The sequence below is a fragment of the Myotis nattereri genome (assembly GCF_964212035.1).
Source record: "Myotis nattereri genome assembly, chromosome: 8".
NCBI lineage: Eukaryota > Metazoa > Chordata > Mammalia > Chiroptera > Vespertilionidae > Myotis > Myotis nattereri.
Genome location: NC_138083.1, coordinates 28,975,351 through 28,997,003, shown reverse-complemented (window position 1 = coordinate 28,997,003; position 21,653 = coordinate 28,975,351). Strand labels below are relative to the sequence as shown.

Below are 21,653 nucleotides of genomic sequence, written 5' to 3'. Positions count from 1 at the left end.
TTTAGGCTTTAAGGGCCATATGGTCTCTGTCACAACTGTTGGCTTCTGCCACAGAATGAAAGCAGCCAGGAACTATATCTATACACAAATTAACATGGCTGTGCTCTAATAAAATTCAATTTATGGGCACTGCAATTTGAATGCTATGTAATTTTTGCAAGTCACGAGACTATTCTTCTTTTGCTTTCCCCCTCAACCATTTAAAAATGGAAAAGTCATTTTTCGCTTTCAGGCCATACTGGCAACAAGCAAGATTAGACTTGTGGGCTGTATTTTGGTGACCCTAATTTAAATCAATCACATTTTTTCTTTTTTGCCTCCTCTCTTCCTTGAGTCTGTTACCGTATGTTTAGACAGGTTTTCAAACCACAAATCATCAGTTCTCAAAGTAAACTATATTGAGAGGAAAATAACTTTCAAAGGTTAGGGTTAACTTGCTGCTAGTGCATGAGATCAGTCCACAAGTCAACCCCAGGGGCAGCTCGGTGAGCACACAGTAGTGCAGAACAACAGACTGAATTGGATAGAATGGAACTTGGGAATGGGCTGAGTCCCAAGGAGGCAATGGTTCTAACAGTCACCAGTGGAGACCAGCCACTACTGAATGAGTCTATGCACCGTTCCCCTTGATCAAACTTAACTGGTTGTATCTGGGTGACACCGGCAAGGATTGTTTGCAAAGACAAGTCTAGTGAGGTGCCACTCAGGACATGTTTTCTTACAGACCATGTGTCACAACTGGCCGAAAGCCAGTGAATGCGGTGTGATAGACGGCATCATTAATGTCAGTACAACAGATCCCAGTAGAAAACACTTTTATTCTTTGAAAGCAATTGTTTTAAGAAAAAAGAATCAGAACTGTACCTGGTAATCACACTGGCCATTATTAAAATAGTGCATGCTATTAGGAAAAGCTTTTTTTTCTGAGATGCTCCTGTCTGATGACTTGCATCTGTACTCTAACGATGTGAACAATACGTACACACAATGAGCGTATTTAGTGAGCAAGACTTGTGGACAAGAGCCTTGGCTGACTTGAAATACTTTTCTTGGCTGCAGCAGATGCCCAAATAATGTGATTATATTTTTTCAGAGCTTAAAAAGACTAACCAACTAATCATGCCAGAGCTCAACAAACCAGCATTAATAATCACCAAAAAGGCACTTTAAAATACATTTGACAAGGAGTGACACTAATGCAATGAGAACTGGTCTAAGCCCTGTGCTAAACTTTGTCTGAGTAATAGGGATAGTGCATCCTGTCTCCGTGTGTATGTGTATATATATATAAATATCTATATATATGAATATATACCAACATCCATATACAGCAGGTCCTCGGATAACATCGGTTCATTCAGTGTAATTTCATTATAACATTGATGAGATGCCATAAGAACTTAACTCTTGTTTCTATGAACTAGCCTATGGTAAAATTGGTTTCAGTATACATTGTTTTTGCTTCAAGTCACAGAATCTACTGACAACGTTAAATGAGGACTCACTGTACATATATTTGTGTATACAATTATGTATCTCCATAAGTCTCTGGGGAGGGAAAAAACCCTTTGCTTCCTTTAATCGAATAGTATTCCAAAATTCTAGTCACTTTATTTAGAACAAAGAATGAGGAGATTGGTAAATTAATACAAAAAAGCACCCTACTACACCTTTCTATCAACAACAAAAAAAAACAATAAAATAAATACTTGACTTTCCTAGGTTGTCAACTATTAAAATAAAACATCTGGCATTTTAAAAGTTTCTTCCACTGCATGGAAGAGGGTGGACATTTTTGGTACTGTAAATCTAACACACATATCAGTATTGCTTAGGTTGCAGAGTGGAACAGGGAAATTTTTCCACAAATTCCTTCCTTAAAGTACCCACCAAGTTTTAACTATGCTGTGTTATTCTGCTTAACACATAAACAAAGTCTTGTATAAATATATCTTTAGGATGTCTAAATTCTCAAGATATCTGCATGGAATACTAAAAGTACTTAGTGTATTGCTCTGAAATAAACAGAATTGGCCATATCTCAGCCCACTGCATACCCAGGCCTGGGTATTTTGGCTCAAGGTTTTGACAGACCAGATCCATCTGTCAGAGGTGAACAAAAGGCTTACTTATCTTTCTCAGGAACAAGTGTACAGACATAATCTTATTCTTAGGACATTTAAAGTTTACTTCCTAACTGCATAACGCCTAAGAACAAAAATCAAAGCAACTTTTGAAAGGTTAAGAGTCAGACTCTGGGCATTTCCGTTTTTTAGCTGCTGGTTCTTCAGTCTTGCGTAATTCTAAAGTGCTTGAGTTGGACTTGAGACCAGGGTCTGCTTTAAGGTTGTCCATGGTGACAGTGAAGCCTGAGAGAAGGTACCCCCCACCTCCACTCATCAGCAGTTTGGGATGACTTCGATCTGGTAAAACCTAGTCAAGACAGAAAGAGAGACACTCATGTTTTCCTAAGCAGGTGAAGTACATGCTAACAATATACATGCCAGAAACCAGAATTTAAATGACACAGATTCTCTTGAACATTTAAATGAGCCAATTCCTAAGGAGCTCCACCCCTTAAATGATTGTTAGTAAAAGTACCGAAATTGGTTTAAGTGATTTTCTTGTGAAAAATAAAACTGAAGCTGCTTCTCTTCACCCTGAAGCAAGTTTCTGGTGGCAAATGGTTTGTGCAGTGCTCTGGGTCTGGATGCATCATGGCCAACGGTGGGGCTTGGGTCCATGGAGATGTAGCTACTGGACATATGCCAGTCTCCCTTTCCTATGCCCTGTTGACTCTGACAAGACTTCTCTCCTGCTACCACAGCTAAATAACGATGGCTGCCCTGGAGGGCAGGACGGCCCAGGGCAGTAGCGTCCTATAAAACAAGCAAGATGTCCAAGCAGCAGGGCAGAGCCTGTGGCAGCATGGAGGTGTTCCCTCAGCTCTTTCAAGAGGAAACTGGCTGTGAGGATTTCAAGCAGCATAAAGCTTCTAGCAGCTGCTCCTTTGGATCTGCTGGAGCCTTCACTCCCATGGAAGCCATGGCTGCTCCAAATTGATAACTGGGTATGGCTACCAGGACGGCACCATTTCTGCCCAACACAGGGCTCCTTTAGTGGGAAGTCTTTGCTCTGGGGCTCCCCATGATCCTGGCTGGCACTTTCTCAGAGCAGCACTGCAGGTCCTTCTTCCCCTACCCCTGTGCCCCCCTCTTTTCATAGGCACCAGACCTGCATCATGGTCTGACGACTCTCTCTACCTAATCCTGTTCCCTCTCCCCTTATCTTTCAGAGGCATTTTCCCTGAAAAAAAATCTCTTACACTTCTTATTCCATCTTGACATGCACCTTCCAGAGGACCTGAACTGACACGGAGCCCACTAATAATCCTGAAACTTGCTGCAAAAATATCTGAGCAGAGATGGGAGGGTCACTTTCCTGGCTTGGGGATTTTGCTATTGTCAGTTGTTTCCCCCACAGTGATCTTGAGGCCTTGAGTAAACACAACCAGAATGCTTTGCATATTAAATGTTCCTAGAGTTACACAGTAACAGACCCTGACACGAAAGGAGAAAGAAAGGGTCAGGAAAGATCAGGGCCCTTTCTCTGAGTCATAGCCGTGAGAGACAGTGTCACCTCTATAGACAGAAATGGGGATATCTGTATTTGACAACTTCTGGCACTACTGCAAACAGCCAGAGACTCGGGCGAGCAGCTCCTGGGACTGGCTGTAAGAACAAGTACCTGGTAATTTCTGAGCCAGGTTTCAGACAGCCTGAGGTTGATGACCCCTCCTCTTTCCCGCAGTTTTGTGTAGCATTCCAACAAAGGCTGAAGGCACAGAGAAAGTTCTGTTAAGAATTACTTCTAGGACCACACAATTTGAGAATCAATATTCGGATACAAGAATTCCCCTACATTCTGTTTTAGTATTACCTCTTTATACTGGCAGTAGACCACGAACGGCCTTGAAGGGGCCACGAAGTCCAGCAACGATAGCAGCAGTGGAGTGGGATGGAAACGACTGGCTACAATTAAACTGCAAGAAAGATGTTGGATATGTTCCTCTCTATGCTCCCAAAATGGAGCATAGGTTTCAAAATACATCTAAAATGATCATGTGTTTGCATGTCTTGCACAAAGAGGAGCTTTATATACATTCCAGAAACTCCAAATAAAATTATGAGCTTTTAATTTCTAGAAAACAAACAGAATTATAAGCTCTCATGGAGCCTGGCAACTCTAAGTAGCACTTAACATTCTTGATTTTTAAAAAATCATCTAGAAACAAATCCAACATCATGATGCTGGCTTTGCAGGCAACAGAATCTCTCTCTTTGGCAGGACTCCCTAGCCCTCGCATTAGCCAATTTCAAATCAATCTGAATGCCCCACCATCCACAGCCCTAGCAGATGCACCATCATAGGAGAAATTTCAAATATCTTTAAAAACTCTGAAACCAGTCCAATTTCCCACTTCTACCAGATGCAGCCCTTTCTTTAAAAACCCAAGACACAATTATTCTCTCTGCTCCCACTAGAATCAAAGCAGACAAGCAGAGAATGCTAATCTGTTTGAGGCAGAGCCCACGTGCAGCAAGGTGTTGCCTGCATTCTTTCATCAACTCACCCATCTGCGTTCCTTTCACTCAGCAGAGCAGCAGCTTCTAACTGTCTTCTCCTCTGCTCTTCTTGTCTCCTCTGCTTTTCCTGAATCTTCAAGAAAAAATGAGAAACCAATGTACTGAGGTCATTCAGTCAGGTTTATGGAAATGCTGGTTTGCCAAAACATTTTAACAATATTTATCAACTTGGACTAAAGCAGCGGTTCTCAACCTTCTGGCCCTTTAAATACAGTTCCTCCTGTTGTGACCCAACCATAAAATTATTTTCGTTGCTACTTCATAATTGTAATGCTGCTACTGTTATGAATCGTAATGTAAATATCTGATATGCAGGATGGTCTTAGGCGACCCCTGTGAAAGGGTTGTTCGACCACCAGAGGGGTCACGACCCACAGGTTGAGAACTGCTGAACTAAAGCAACAGGAGGTCATTGCTAAGGAAGCTGAAAACACACAAGACAGCCCATTGTGTTATTAAACCATCGTTAAACTACTATATACAACATTTCTGTATCATAAAACTCCATCTCAAAGATTATATTACACACGTGTGCACCCACACAAATACTCTTTCTCCATCTGTTGTGTGTGGTATTTATTATTTTGGGAGCTGATGCTGCAAAGCCAAATCAAATCTCAGTGCTTAAACAAAATTAACTGAGGTCCTGAGGGGAATATTATGAGGGCAGTGGGGACTCTAACATTCTTACATAATCCTTTTTGCTTCCTCTCTCTTTAGGATCCTTATACTCTGGGTCTTGAGAGACAATTTCCATCGTTTCTTGTTCTTTGGGGTGAGTGCTCTCTGGGGTCTCTGCCATGCTGTCTTCGTTCTCTTGTTCTGGAGTCTGTTTTTCCTCCAGTGTGCCATTACTTTCTTCCACTGAAGCACTGTCTTTTAGCTCTGAAGATAACATCTCGGCAGAAAATGTTCCTTTTAGGAGACTGTCCACTTTGTTGAGTGGGAATTCATAAAGACCACTGAGGAATGATTTTGGAAATCCAAAACATGTTGTTGCTGCCCGAACTGGGCCACCTCCAGGGTACAGCTGAATAATGGAACCAAAACCTGAACAGACAAAAGAAACAAACATCTCTTGAAGAAAATGACTCTAGATCAGCGGTTCTCAACCTGTGGGTCGCGACCCCCTTTGGGGGGGGGGTCGAACGATCCTTTCACAGGGGTCGCCTAAGACCATCGGAAAACACATATATAATTACATATTGTTTTTGTGATTAATCACTATGCTTTAATTATGTTCAATTTGTAACAATGAAAAGACTTCATGCATATCAGATATTTGCATTACGATTCATAACAGTAGCAAAATTACAGTTATGAAGTAGCAACCAAAGTAATTTTATAGTTGGGGGTCACCATAACATGAGGAACTGTGTTAAAGGGTCGCAACATTAGGAAGGTTGAGAACCACTGCTCTAGATTTTGCAAATCCTCATGGCCCTCCACAGTAAGAAGACTCAAGTTCTCTCTACTTGACTCTGTTCAGAGGCTGACAGATGATGGGAGTTTGGAGTCTATGAGTATTGTGATTGTGTAAATTTGGATATCACATGATTGGTGACTGATTCTCAGCTTCCCCCCAGCCCAGTGTCATTACTTTCAAACAAGGTGGTTGAAAATTTTTTTCTTTTTTAAAATATATTTGTATTAATTTCAGAGAGGAAGGGAGAGGGAGAGATAGAAACATCAATGATGAGAGAATCATTAATCAGCTGCCTCCTGCACACCCCCCATTGGGGATTGAGCCTACAACCCAAGCAGGTGCCCTGACTGGGAATTGAACTGTGACCTCGTGGTTCATAGGTTGATGCTCAACCAGTGGGCCACATGGGCCAGGCAAAAGTTCTTAATCTTCTATGGGTCAGAGAAAGAACAGGCAAATCAGCCCTAACCGGTTTGGCTCAGTGGATAGAGCGTCGGCCTGTGGACGGAAGGGTCCCAGGTTCGATTCCGGTCAAGGGCATGTACCTTGGTTGCGGGCACATCCCCAGTAGGGGTTGTGCAAGAGGCAGCTGATCGATGTTTCTCTCTCATCGATGTTTCTAACTCTCTATCCCTCTTCCTTCCTCTCTGTAAAAAATCAATAAACTATATTAAAAAAAAAAAAAAGAACAGGCAAATCAGCCTATGTTATATCTTCCAGGAGAGAATATATCCTTGGTATTTTTCCCACTCAATTAAGACCAGTAAGATCAGCACCAGCTATCTGAGTTTACTGAAATCATTGCCCTGGAGGTCTTAGCCAGCCACAGGCTTGAGCGCCATCCCCACTGCTCCTGAAGCTGGGAAGGACAACTGGATCTGTGGGTGCCAACACAGCACAGGCTGGGAGATGTGGGCTGTGCAGCATGGTCCTGGGGGCTGGAGCTGTGCAAGCCCAAGTCATTTCAATAACCTCACAGGAATTCAACCTCACTTTCCGTGAGATTACGTTTTTTATTTTTTAGACTCCTCTACTCAAATCATGAACTTGAAAATGTTAAAACTTACCTCCCATTCGTTCCATCATAGCACCCAGCACTAAGCCTGCACACGTTTCCATCACAATCATTTTATTGCCAGCACGAATGTTTCCCAATGTCAACATCTGGGCTAGTGTATCATATCTCATGTGGCTAAAATAAAATAAATTTAAAAAGAATGATTCACTCATTTTAGCTAAGCAAGTCCCATTGTTTTAATCATCATTTTTCAAGACTTGTTTCATTAAAAGTATGTTGATTATCGAGGCAATAGTAAAAAGAACTTAGTTTCTGAGGTAGAATACTTTATTCAGGTGAGCAAGTTTTTCACTTTACTTAAAATCATGACTTTCTTAAAGATAAATTTTCCCCCAATTATACTTTTGAAAGAAACAAAGCGTACTTAATTTTCCCAGGTTCTCTGGCATAATACATAATTGAAAGGATGCGGGTAGTTGGTTTCACAACAGTAACGATGGCTTCATATCTGGGGCAAGAAAAAAACAGAGCGCCAAGTTTAAAAAACTGGTTTAAAATATTTTATTTTTAATAACATGTTTTTTAAAGCTACAAAAATGTTCAATGTTTCCTTTTCAAACAAAAACTTACTTCTTTTTCTTCTTTTTTATATATTTATCTTGAGCAAATTCTGTCTTGTCTCGGAATGTTGTGCTATTTTCTATTAACTGCTGAACTATTTCCTAAAAGAAAAGAAGCAGGCAGATTTCCTGATATTTTATTTTAGGTTCCTTACCCCAGAATGTAGACAAATGCCTGGTTCTCCAGTCCCTTTTCCATAGAAGTCCACATGGATGAACTTTGTAGTTTTTTACTCTATCTAGAATTCGTATTCAAATACAAGTACTTTATAACTCCATTTAAACCAAGATAGAAGAACAGAGATATACAGTCAAAACACAAGAGCGGGCAAGGTAGCTGTCATTCTTGAAGACACTAGCTGAAAACATCGCTGAAGATAAAGTTAAGCTCTAACAGGCACTAAGTTATTAAATGAAATTTTTGATATCCTGAATTGCATGTACATTCCAAGCTATTTCTAACAAGTATGCAGTATTTTTACATTTTACCTTGGGTAAATTCTGCTTTAAAAACCAAGCAATTCCCTCAACACCAAACAAAAACAAAACACAGTATCCTTTGAATATTACCTCTCCTTTAATGCCCTTGTCCTTTAAAGCTTTTATGTCATCTTGAGTAAGTTTCTGAGATTTCCCATCATCAACTATATTTCGATTATCAGTGCCCGCTTCTTTGGTCTCTAAGGAAGGAAATTGCTTTATGACATTTATGATCTGAAATTATTTTAAAATCTTCCTTCTTCTAAGTTCATATCCACAACCAGCCCATCAGTCACTCAAATTTGCCTTCCAGTTCCACTGGAATGTACATGCAAATTTTGCCTTCCGGTTCCACTCCAGCCTACCATCCTATCTAGCCATGACTACTCCAATTCTCTAACTCACCTTCCTGCTCCCACTCTTGCCCTGTTACAATACACCTGACACCAGAGTTCTCTAAAACGCAAACTGGCTCATTTATTCTGATGCACAAAACCACAGAGGCTTCCTCTCGCAATTAGAATACAATCCAAAGATGACCTGCAAAGTTGTGTATGACCTGGCTCCTGGTTATCTTCTTTTGGCCTCATTTTTTGACCCCCATACTCAACCACATTGCCCTTCTTTCTGTTCCTAAGCCCCTAAGCATGGTCCCACAGCAGGGCAATGGTACCTGCTGCTCTCTCTGCCTGCAATGCTCTTATGACAGATGTGAGTGGCTGGATCCTTTCCATCACTCAGGGCTGAGCTCTATCATCTCAGGCAAGTCTCAGCTCATCCAATCGGCCTCCATACACCTCCCTGCTTTGTCATCTTCATAGCACACATCACCATCTGGTTTGCTTACCTACCAGATTATTTTTGGTGTTTCCCACTAATAAATTTTATGGCATGATCCATCTCATGAATTGCTATAATCGCAATGACTAATCATTTCTGGAACATATCTGGTACTTAATAAAAATGCGGATGTTAATTAAAAAATATTTAATGAACTGGTTTGAACCAGAACTTTAATAGTATTTTAATCATTTACTTTTAAAATTACTTAAGAATATTTATTTTATTAATAAAATATTTTTACATCTTTTTAAACAAATATTAAGTATTTCATTTTAATTAATAATAACAGCTAAAATTATGGGGCCTTTACTATAAGCAAGGTACTATTAAGAACTTTCTATATGTCATGTGACTGAATGCTCACTATAGCCTAGGCATTAAATGCTTATAGCCCCATTTTACAGATAAGGATATAAGACTTATAGAAACCAATTAACTTGCCCAAGGTTACAAGGCAACTAATAGAGCTGAAACTTCAACCTAATCAGCCAGACCTCTTAACCTCCACCCTATTCGTAAACTACCTCAAAGCTTTACTCAGCTATCTGGGCAATGAAAGGGCTCTGCATCTGCGCTTACAATGAAACAGCAAGGACTCATGGAATTAAATGCCTGGCCCAAGGTCAGAGAGTGAGTTAACAATGGGTTAGAGGCAGAATCCAAGTATCTTGAAGCCAAAGGCAGACCTTGCTTCATTCCACCAAGCTATAGTTCTTATAGATTATGAGTTTAGACTTCTTTGGAGCTTTGCTGGACTAGCACTTTAGAACGAATTGGGGGTGACAGTTTTCTGACTAATAGATCAAGAACACCTATTTCATACACCCAAAGTAGTGCACCTGAAGTAGGCTCTTCCTTTTTCTTCGTAGGCTGAAGACTTCCTCCACTGGTCACTTCAAATGTGGTTCCATAACTATGGCCAATGACGTTATCCAGATAGAACCACTGTTTTTCAAAAGTTACTTTTCTGGGGAAGAAAATGCAATCATTAGCTACATCTCATTTGCACTCTGAATAGAAAAGATATGTTTGATCTAGTTTACTTTAAAACTGGTCTTCACAAAGGATGATCTACAGCATTATCTCTGAACACGAACTGACAAATGAGCTAGAGCGAATCGGGTTGTGGCAGAGACATAACATTAATGAAGAAGCCAAAGAAACATTTATTTTGGAATGAGAAACAAGGGCAAGACATTCCTCTTCCGAGGCAGTGGTGTGACTCCAATTAGCACTGTCGGCAGGATGTCCAAACACAGCCTTGCAGACTTCCTAAGTGGCATAAAGGGTTGCCAAGATTGCCAGGCCGCTGGACACACACTGACGCCTCTTGCAACTTACATAAGAAAATCTCAAAACAAAGCAATCATTGAGGTGATGGGGATTTAACTAATTCCCTAGCCTAAGTGGCCATTTTCTTTGAAACTTACCAAGTAAAAGCAAATTACATTTACAAATAAACCACCCTGATTTTTTTTTCCAGTGAGAATAACATTTATTGAGAATGGCTGATTGCAAACAAAATCCCATTACCCAGCTTATTATCTTATTACAATTTTATCTTATTTATTTTTAATTCTCACCCAAAGATATTTTTCCATTGATTTTTCAAGAATGGAAGAGAGAGGGAAAGACAGAAATATCGATGTGAGAGAAACACATTAGTTGACTGTCTCCTGCACGCACCCTGACCAGGGCCCAGGTGGGGGAGGAGCCTGCAACATAGGTACGTGCCCTTGACCAGACTGGAACCCAGGACCCTTTGGTCCACAGGCCGAGGCTATCCACTGAGCAAAATGGCTAGGGATCTTATTACAACTTTAAAGAGAAGTTCCACAAAAACAAAAATCTTTCCTTTCTTAAGAAGAAAACTAACATCCGTTGAATGTCAATCAAGGGCTAGGCAGTATCTGCTAGCTGTTTCATACTTTATTATTTAATTCTAGCAGTAATCCTGGGGCACCATATTTCCAGATGAGCAATCTGAGGCTCAGGGAAAAGTGTCTTGTCCAAGATTCACAGTTAAAAAGTGGGAGCAGGGATTCAAATCCAAGTCTGCCTGCCCCCAAAGCCTGGTTCTTTCCACTATGCCACACAGTCTACCCAGGAAAGACCAATGCATCTCAGGATGCTCAGGACATGGCACACATTGAGAGAACTCTGAATCCAGGAAAGTAGGGCCCAGTCAGAGGGGTGTCAAGCCCAGTCAAGGCTTCACTGGAAAAGAGTGGGATTTGCAAGTCTCCTTCTAGATACCCAGGATTGCTTCTGCCCAACCAGATGAGGGTAGCACTAAGGGAAGGGAGAATCTGGCCTGGGATTTAGCGGAGCTTAGAGGGTCATTTTCTAAATAAAATGAAAACTAATGCTGTGGCTGCTGGTAAGGAAAGTGATGAAAAGTGTTTGCAAATTTTTAAAAAATCCTAAAGAGTACTTTTTATTTTTTTATTTTATTTTTTTAATATATTTTATTGATTTTTTACAGAGAGGAAGGGAGAGAGATAGAGAGTTAGAAACATCGATGAGAGAGAAACATCGATCAGCTGCCTCCTGCACATCTCCCACTGGGGATGTGCCCGCAACCAAGGTACATGCCCTTGACCGGAATCGAACCTGGGACCTTTCAGTCCGCAGGCCGACGCTCTATCCACTGAGCCAAACCGGTTTCGGCAAGAGTACTTTTTAGAAAAAAAGATGTTGCTGACTGTCTCCTCGTTAATAAAAAAAGTTCTTGTCTAAAAGGGAACATTATTAAGAAGCACACTCTGCCGAAACCGGTTTGGCTCAGCGGATAGAGCGTCGGCCTGCGGACTGAAAGGTCCCGGGTTCGATTCCGGTCAAGGTCATGTACCTGGGTTGCGGGCACATCCCCAGTGGGAGATGTGCAGGAGGCAGCTGATCGATGTTTCTCTCTCATCGATGTTTCTAACTCTCTATCTCTCTCCCTTCCTCTCTGTAAAAAATCAATAAAATATATTTAAAAAAAAAAAAAAAAAAAAAAAAAAAAGAAGCACACTCAAACAACCACATTTCAAAATTAGGCAACTTAAAAGGACAGTATGGAAAAAAGAAGTTTCACTTGCACAGTCATTATACAGTTGTATAACCTTGAGATCATTCATTGAACTTACAACCTAGGAATGTTGCTGCTCTACTAAACTTCAACTAAAATTTTAAATAATTATTACTGGCACTTTCCAAAACTTATGTACTTGGGAGCAAGCACACATTTCTAATCAGATATTCTGAGGGGGGGGGGGGGGAAGTACTGCTTTCAAGAATACAAAAGTACAGTAGTGATGAGGGATATATCATAAAATTTCTCTAATTTCAACCACCAAAAGGAGTATTTTATCCACGGAAAATTTTAAAAATGTCTAAAAGCTGGTGTAGATATTACATTTCTGGACTAAAATCCCTCCCCACTTGTATTTCTTTTCTTTAGCGGATTGGTGCTTGTGCAAAAAGCTCGGTTGTCACCATTTGGTGCTTTCGGGACTATTATTAGATTATTTTCTTACGCTATTTGTTTCACGTTCGATACCAGTTTCAAAGAAGTAAAGTAATTCATCTGAACTGAGCACTCACCAGAAATCCTAAGCCTCCCAATCCCTAGACTCACGGTCTGCTAGCTGTTCTCTTGACACTGCATGGAACTTACTGCCGGGTCAAAAGTTGTATAACAACCCAACTCAAAAGAAAGCGTGGCTGTACTTTTCAGATAATTAACCAATAACCAAAACACCCCAGTACATTGCCACCATTAAGAAGCAACTGGGACTTCACAACCTCACCACCCCTGCTAAAAGTTATGCAAAATCCCCACTTTTCTAATACCAAATCAGGGAGATTAATTAATCTGCAGGTTCACAAACCAAACCTAATTTCAAGTTCTGAGACCTTGAGCAAACTAAACTGCCTCTGGGCAATTTAACTTTTCCAAGCCACGCATCCCCGGATGTAAAATCTGGAATCCTGGAGCGATCCCACATTCCACAGAAAGTTATTCAGTGTAGACAGGCAGTCCTTGTGGACGGAGAGAAGAGCCCAGAAGACCGCCGAAGGTCGGAGAGGTTTCATTTCTGTGGGAGTGATCCTGGCTGAGGGATCAGGGAGGAACACGGGCCTGGGGGAGAGGGGGGTTGGGGGGATGGGCCGAGAGGCAAGGATGCGATCAGAGGGTGAAGAGTGAGTTCTGTGAGAAAACAGGAGAGAAGATCTTAAGGATCTACGGGGAAGAACCCCAGGACAGGGAGTGGGGTGAGGACGCTGGTGGAAAAGGCACTCTGTGGGAAGACGGAGAAGGATGCTGAAGGCAGAGGGTCGGGTATGAGACCATAGAAGGGGGGACTCTGTAGAAAGACAGGAGGGAATAGGAAGACACTGAGGGCCAAGGATGGCATCCTGGGGGGCGGGGGGGAGGACATCACTAGAGAGGACGTTGGGGATGCAGAGAGCCAAGAAAGGGACCCCGATGGGAGGGTACGTGGCGTGGGAAGACCTGGAGGTAGCGGGTATCTAAAGGATGGGGCACTGGGCCCCTCAGGTCAGCGACCGGACTCACTTTCTTCTCTGAACTTGCACTGCTTTGAACACATCTTCCCGTTTCAGCACCACGAAGTCGCCGTCGCCGATGCGGTGGTCCCCGGGCTGCGGGGGCTGTGGGCCCGGCTGCTCCCCTGAGCCCTCCATGGCGCTCGGCGGGTCTCCCGACTCCGCAGCCTCCCTCCAGGCCCCCGCACCCCGTCCCTGGTGCTCAGCGCCCGCCGCGGCCAGCTTCCCTTCCCAGGAACCCAGAGGACGCAGAGCCCTCCCACCGACACGGCCCCCACGTGCTGAGCGCCGCTTCCTCTTTCCGGTCAGACCCTCGGGACAGCTTCCGGGAGCCTGGGGTTTTCCGTTTGGCCGAACGCCTTGATTGGCTGCACTACGTCCCGCCCCTCCCGTCTCGCCGCTCCTTGGGCGGAAGTTGCGTCACAGCAGCGCCAAAAACAACTTGGAAGACAGCTGGAGCGCAGCTGGAGGCGGTGCGCGTCTCTCCGTCGTAGTGGAGACACGGGTCCCTGAGCTGCTCCGGCGGATGAGACTCGGCCCCGCGCGGGGACGGTAGGGGAGCTGCCGCCGAAGGGAGCCGCGGAGCGTGGGCCGGGGTCGCCCGAGGACTCGGAGTCTCCGCGCGGCCCCGCCGTGCTTCTCCCCGAGCGGCAGGGAGAGCCGGCCGGGCGAGGAGGAGGAAAGCTTTCGGGTCCCTGGCCTTTGTCGGTGAGGACTGAGCCTGAGGAGGCCTAAGCGAAGGAGGGCATTTAACGAAGCACAGCGGGCCCACGATGGCTGGCCCCTTTCTTACTTTCTAGCCCTTCTTCTTGCATTTGTGTTGGAATTTTTCCCAGTTATGTTCACCCCCACGACCTCATTGAGGAAGGTAGGGCTCCAGCTGGCGAGTCTGAGACGAGGCTTTGAGCCCAGTGCTGCCACCAAACAACTTTGATCCGGACCAGCTCCTCTGGGCTTTACTCTCTTAGCGTGTTCTGTGGTCTAGACAGTTATCAAAGCCCTGCCTTGCCCTAACATCATGAACTTGTTTAGTTATTAACTCACTTAAATCCCTTTAAAGAAAGATCCGGACACACGCTCTTGTAAGGACTTGCACTGCTGTATACGGATGTATTATTTTTATATTTAGGATATGAATTGTTTTTTTTCTTAAGACTATTATTTAAAGCCGTTTTAGGTTTACAGAAAAATTGCACAAAGTACAAAGCGTTCCCATACACATCTCTACCCCTCCTCCCATACCTTCCTGTTAGCATCCTGATTAGCTACAAATTTGTTGAAGCTGATGGGCCAGATTCATTACATTATTATTAGCTAAGGTCCGTAGTTTACATCAGGATTCTCTCTTTGTGTTGTACAGTTCGATGAGTTTTGACAAATGCATAATGTCACATACCCATTACAGTATCATACCGAATGGTTTCACTGCCCTAAAAATGCCCTGTGTTCCACCTATATAAATTATTTTAAAACCCATTTTTATTTTTTTTTAAATATATTTTATTGATTTTTTACAGAGAGGAAGGGAGAGGGATAGAGAGTTAGAAACATCGATGAGAGAGAAACATCGATCAGCTGCCTCTTGTACACCCCACACTGGGGATGTGCCTGCAACCAAGGTACATGCCCCTGACCGGAATCGAACCTGGGACCTTTCAGTCCACAGGCTGATGCTCTATCCACTGAGCCAAACCAGTCAGGGCTAAAACCCATTTTTAAAGGTCAGTTATATTTCAATTTGTTGATACCCGGCTAGGAACTATATGGGTTTAAGTTTATTTTATTTTTTTATATATATTTTATTGATTTTCTACAGAGTGGAAGGGAGAGGGACAGAGAGTCAGAAACATCGATGAGAGAGGAACATCGATCAGCTGCCCCCTGCACATCTCCTACTGGGGATGTGCCCGCAACCCAGGTACATGCCCTCGACCGGAATCGAACCTGGAACCTCTCAGTCCGCAGGCCGACGCTCCATCCACTGAGCTCCATTAAACTTAAACCGGTCAGGGCTATGGGTTTAAGTTTAATTAAAATGAGTATCTTGCTATGTACAAAATAGAAAAAATATGAGGGATAATTAGCAAAAAAGATTATAACAATTAATAACTATGGATATGCTTTCCAAGAAAACTTGCATTTCAACAAATTTATCTAAAAACTAAATATTCCATCTAATCAATATTGACCTAGAAATAAACTTGCTTCCATTGTCTTTTAAGACAGTAATGGAAGTTTCCTGGAAAATTAACATCTTTCACATTTGGGCCCCTCTGGAAATAGAAAGGTTGAAACATGTATGTATGTACCCTGTCCCACTGCTGTGTTTCCCCAGAAAGTTCTATCTCTAATGCCTATGTAAGAGTATCCTTGCATCTCTGATAAAAAGTGTGTATGACACTGCAGGACAGACCGTATAGAAGGAGCTAAGAGCATACATTCCTAGCATCCTACAGGTCAGGATTATGTTCAGCCAGTGCTGCCCTATAGTAAGTCTCAAACACTGCAAACCAGTTATCTTAGAGCAGTGATGGCGAACCTGTGACACGCGTGTCAGAGGTGACACGCGAACTCATTTTTTTGCTTGATTTTTCTTTGTTAAATGGCATTTAAATATATAAATAAATATCAAAAATATACATCTTTGTTTTACTATGGTTGCAAATATCAAAAAGTTTCTATATGTGACACGGCTCCAGAGTTAAGTTAGGGTTTTTCAAAACGCTGACACGCCGAGCTCAAAAGGTTTGCCGTCACTGTCTTAGAGTTAATTGCCTGTCTTTTTTTCATTTCTATTGTGGGAGCTCCTTAAAAACAGGTACAGTACTGCCCTAGCTGGTTTGACCCAATGGATAGAGCAGACTGAAGGGTCTGGGTTCGATTCTGGCCAAGGGCACATGCCTGGGTTGCGGGTCTATTCCCAGTTGGGGACATGCAGGAGGGAGCCAGTCAATGATTCTCATCATTGATGTTTCTATCTCTCGCCCTTTCGCTTCCTCTCTGAAATCAATAAAAATATATTAAAAACAAAAAGAAAACAGGTACAGTACCTTTTCTTATTTCTGTCTCATGAGCTTCCAGTATATTTGGTTAAAGATCTGTATATACCTTAAAAAGAGATGGGGATTAAAAGAGTAACTGCAGATTAGAAGAGTAAGGGATTTATATCAGGTTTACTATGCTGCAAGCCTGTTGACTAGTGTCAAACTAGAATGTATTATTTTTCACTTATTTACTAGTTAATGCATTCTTAGGAGCACTATTTCCCCTATAATTTTGATGACTTTCCTAACTTCTATCTTTTAGAAGACATGAATGGAGAGTATAGAGGCAGAGGATTTGGACGAGGAAGATTTCAAAGCTGGAAAAGAGGAAGAGGTGGTGGGAGCTTCTCAGGAAAATGGAGAGAAAGAGAACACAGACCTGACCTGAATAAACCCACAGGAAAACATGGTTCTGGTAGGGGCGGTCAATGATTATTCAATTTTTAAATTTTTTCATGAAGGAATCTATTCATGCCTGGCATTCAAAACACTTTAACCTCAAATTTCAGTGTGTCTTTTATTGATGTTAACCCTTTAAGGTAGTATTTGAATGTTAATATCCAAAATTATTATTATTTTTTATAAGACCAAGAAAGAGCCCTAGTAGGAAGTACTTTATTTTTCTTAGAAAAAAAAAATTTCCAGGCGTGAACAGTTGACATTTCAACAACAAAGTACTGGTTGAGAGAGGTTTCAAGGAGATGGGGATACTACAATATTATGAAGAAAAGTTGGTAACCTGCTTCACTAGAGATGGGAGACTTCTGGCTACTAAGTCAACATAAGAATTCAGTGGGATGACATTTACTTCCGTGGTTTATTTTTATTTTCTTTCCTGTCTCCCCCAGCCCTCAGCAATGCCACCATATAGAGCCCAGTAGCAGTTAGCTCAGGCTTCAGTCTTCCCCTGGGGTAAGAAAGGGTGGAGAGAAGGGAGTCATTCCTGAGTCTCCATGCTCTCCTCCTCCTCTCCTTGAGGTGGTTCTTCTGTATTCTCCTCCTCTTCCTCCCCTTCCTTCTTCTCTGGTGGCTCCTCATAAGCCTTTTCTGAAGGTGTCACTATCACTCCATCCCAGGCAGATAGTTCAGAAGCAAGCTAGCTGGCATCACCCTCCTGGCCAAGGATCTTCCTAAAGCCACCGTGTGAGAGGATTTGGACCAGTCTGAGCTGTGTAGCAGACCATGTCCTGCTGTTCCAAAGTCATGACCATGTGTACGCTGAAGCTGCCACTCTCACAGGGTCTGTGATATCCATTGACCCTGGCAAGAACAATCCTGCAGGCAGAATCTGCAAGCAACGCCTGTATGCCACACAGGGCCAAAGGCTGTCTGGTGGGGTTGTTCATCACAGCATAGTGCCCGAGTAGGGCAAGGATCCAGGGTGTGAGGGGCTCAAAGCCAGAAACACGAATCCTCAGCTCCTTCAGAAGTCTGATGAGAACTTTAACTGTGGACTGAGAAGCATCTTCTTCAAACCAGCAGGCATGGCGGATGGCTGCTAAGGCACTCTGCAACACCTTGATGTCCAAATGGAGTTCTGGATCCAGTTTTCGGAGATTGGGTGGCACTGTTGTAATGAGAATCTTCACTGTAGCATCAGAAGAACTGATCTCAAAGCCAGTTTCATTGGTCAGCATGGTCAGAACTTCAGAAGGATCCTGTGCTCTTAGGCTTTCCACGACTTTGTTCCCGAGGGCAGCAACGGCTTCCAACGTTGGCAAAATCTTTAGGGTGACCACCAGGTCAGCCACATTGTGTCCTGTAGTCATTGTTCCCTTTTATGTGATCCAACCTGTCGCACTTCTTCAATTTGCACTTCAAATGTCCCTGGAGCCACAATCAAATTGTCAATCACATTGTTTATTTTTGTCACCAGAGAAAGAATAGAGGCCTGTTCAGCAGAATTAGGAGCAAAGTCCTGATTTCATCTCGGCAGTGCCTCACTGAAGGAAGATTCATCAGGTGCTGGCTTAACCCGAGGGAAGGCCATTTCACACAAGTAGAAATCAAATGGGATGTGGGGCACAAAGGGCCTGAACCTTCCTCCCGGGCCTCCTCGGGAACCAAAGCACCCGCCACGACCTCGGTCTCTGTCGCCCCTCATGGCGCCCCAGATCCTGAACAGTGGAACCCACACCAACCGCCCCTCTCCTCCAAGCTGCGGCAGGCGCAGAGGCGGCTTGCAGTATGCCAACAAACCACGCGCAACTGGCTCCCGCCTCGCTCCTCCGCTTATGCCTATTGGGGCTTGTAAGCCAATTAAAAATCCCTGCTGCGTCAGGAACTAGCCAATCAGATTAGACTAGGCAGTAATGATTTTTTTTTTTTAACCAGACATTAGACGGCGCTGTGTAAAGAGATTAGGACAGAGATTACATAGGAAACTTTCTATAGGAATCAGGAGGCACTTATATCCACGGAAGTGGAGTGGCGCAATGGAAGCGTGCTGGGCCCATAACCCAGAGGTCGATGGATCGAAACCATCCTCTGCTAGCAGTACTTTTTTCTTTCTTTTTCCCCTCACTAGAATAAAAAAGGATTTTTACTTTTTCAGTAAAAGTAAACGCCATCCTTCTACTTTTTCCTCCCTCGAAAAATGCAGTCTTTTGAAGCTGTGTTTGCCATTAGCGGTGAAATGAGGGAATAGGAAGGGACTTTAAGCAGCAATGGACACTACTCAGAAGAAGCGGCTCTGAGAAAAGGCGGCGTGTGTGGATTGAATCAGAGGCGGGAAAGCACTGATGGTGAGGGACTAGAAGGGAAACAGAGGCTGCTTCGGAAAGAGGCTTCAGAGAAAGCGAGCAAGGGAAGAAGCAAGGAGAGAAGGACCCGGCCCGTCCCCGTGGCAGTTTCCCTGCACTTCTTTTCTTTCCTCACTCCACAAACGGACGGATTTTTCAATATCCAAAATTCTTACTGAAGCCTGTAATTTAGCTATTCTATTAATATGTCAATTTCTCATTGTTGGTAGGAAAAGCAAATTGGAAAAAAATGTTTGCTCTGTCTCTACTAACCTAGTTTTCTGTTTTGTTTTGTTTTCAGAACAAAACTCACAGTCTTTGCTACTACAGTCAACATTGGATCAGTTCATACCATATAAAGGCTGGAAGCTTTATCTCTCTGAAGGTAGAATTAATAGTGTAAAAAGTGCCATCTATCTATAATCTGTAATAATAAAAGGGTAATATGCTAATTAGACGGGGAGTCCTTTCAGGGCTGCTGCTGTGAGGGCCGGGGTGGAGCTGCTGTTGCTGCTGCAAGGGTTGGGGCAGCAGCCAGGGCTGCCACCTTGGCCCTCAGAGCCCCTTGCACGAATTTCGTGCATCGGGCCTGTAGGCTATAATAATAAAAGCGTAATATGCTAATTAGACCAGACAACCTTCCAGAGGCTGCAATGGAAGCCTGGGTCCCGGGTGCCTGCCAGTGGTGGGAGGGAAGCCCGGATCCCAGGTGCCAGAGGGAAGCCGATGTTGGCAGCCAGGGGAAGGAAGGCCTACTCTTGCATGAATTTCGTGCATTGGGCCTCTAATAAATTATATTTTCTTAACGTGTCTTTGGATGCTCCATCTCAGATAATTCATTTGTTTACTGCTGTGTAGCCCTTCTTTAATATTAACTCATCCAAACGGTGAAATCATGTGTGTGTTATAAGAGCATTGTGTTAACACAGGGAGGTTGGTTGTAAAGATGAAAGACTTAAAAGGGTGCATTGAGATAAGCTCCCAGACAGTAGTAACTCTAGGGAGCAGCAGCTGCCCTTGTGAATGAGGAGTAAAAGATAGAAGCTCTGAGGTCACCTGAATCTAAGAATTCCAAGGAGCGCCTCTGAGGTATACCCTAAAAAGTTGTGGTTAAACAGCTGAGGTGAATTAAATGGGTTGCTGCTGGTAACTCTGGTGGAAGGATGGCACAGTAGGTGCTAGAAGTGGGAACTGTAGCTAACCTCTGCAACTGGAGAGATGCTGAAAAGAATTGAAAATAAGAATAAATTATTTTCTTCTTTCCTCCCATCTTCTAGTCCCTTATAGTGCCTCTAATTGTCAGAACCTAAGTAAGTGGTCTGGGAAATTCAGTGTGCAGATCTTGATCATAAGATCACAAAACAGAAGATAGAAGGGTAGGCTTGGAACCAAGAGCTGATAACCAATACAGGTTCCTATAGAAACACAGTTAAGGAATCTCCGTTTTATCTTATTTTTATTTTTTAAATGTATTTTTTATTGGTTTCAGAGAGGAAGGGAGGGGGCGGGAGAGAGAAACATCAATGATGAGAGAGAATCATCGATTGGCTGCCTCCTGCATGCCCCCTACTGGGGATTGAGCCTGCAACCAGGGCATGTGCCTTGACTAGGAATTGAACCGTGACCTACTGGCCACTGAGCCACGCTGGCCAGGCAGGAATCTCCCTTTTATAATCAAGAATGTCATACATCTGTCCATACAGGTTTGGAGAATTGTCTTTTCTGTGCTTTTATAGAATATATATGCTTGTTATGTCTCTTATGAGAAAGAAAGAAAGATAGATAAAAGATAGATCAGTGGTCTTTCCTACTAGACAGATTTTCAACCAATGTTCTGTGGCACACTGGTACACTGCAAGAATTTTTAAAACATGCAATACCTGACTATTTAGTTAGGGGAATTGGCCTCTTTTCCCTTGGATTGTCAAATAAATAAGTGACAATAGCCAACACAACAAGAGCCATCTGGTGTGAATGAATCAAAATTATACCTATTTTTTTGTTAAATTGCAGAATTTTAGTAATTTATGTGTGCCAAAAGATGAAAAGGGTTGAAAATCACTGCACCAGCCTGTGCAATGCTTAGGGGCAGTGATCTTGCTCCATAATAGGAACTCACTATTTATTTTGTGAATGAATAAAGTACTTTACAAATATTTTTTGTATTGAGTTTTTTTTTTTCTATTATATACACAGACATGTTTCATACTACTTCATTGTACTGTTGTGTGCTTTTTTAAAATTGATTTTAGAGAGAGGAAGGGAGAGAGAGGGAAGGAAG

General features: G+C 42.8%; 2 protein-coding genes and 1 pseudogene across 3 annotated transcripts in view; 1 reads left to right on the top strand and 2 right to left on the bottom strand.

Moving 5' to 3' along the window:
* Positions 1-1,587: 1,587 nt before the first annotated feature.
* Positions 1,588-13,831, bottom strand: TRMT6 (tRNA methyltransferase 6 non-catalytic subunit). Its single transcript, XM_081096743.1, has 11 exons — positions 13,598-13,831; positions 9,873-10,000; positions 8,281-8,390; positions 7,721-7,812; positions 7,515-7,598; positions 7,140-7,264; positions 5,338-5,696; positions 4,634-4,719; positions 3,940-4,042; positions 3,748-3,834; positions 1,588-2,433 (listed from the first exon to the last, which is right to left on the bottom strand). The coding sequence occupies exons 1-11, from the start codon at positions 13,723-13,725 to the stop codon at positions 2,242-2,244; spliced, it is 1,494 nt and encodes a 497-aa protein (XP_080952869.1). The 5' UTR covers positions 13,726-13,831; the 3' UTR covers positions 1,588-2,241.
* A 3,062-nt stretch (positions 13,832-16,893) lies between these two features.
* Positions 16,894-21,653, top strand: part of MCM8 (minichromosome maintenance 8 homologous recombination repair factor) — a 42,741-nt gene continuing 37,981 nt past the window's right edge. The window contains exons 1-2 of the mRNA XM_081096744.1: positions 16,894-17,046; positions 19,674-19,757. Of these exons, the coding sequence (XP_080952870.1) occupies positions 16,899-17,046; positions 19,674-19,757 (232 nt within the window). The 5' untranslated portion in view covers positions 16,894-16,898. The remainder of the gene's footprint in view (positions 17,047-19,673; positions 19,758-21,653) is intronic.
* LOC308523598 (interleukin enhancer-binding factor 2-like) lies at positions 17,569-18,762 on the bottom strand (annotated as a pseudogene). The gene has a single exon. The product of its transcript is annotated as an interleukin enhancer-binding factor 2-like (transcript).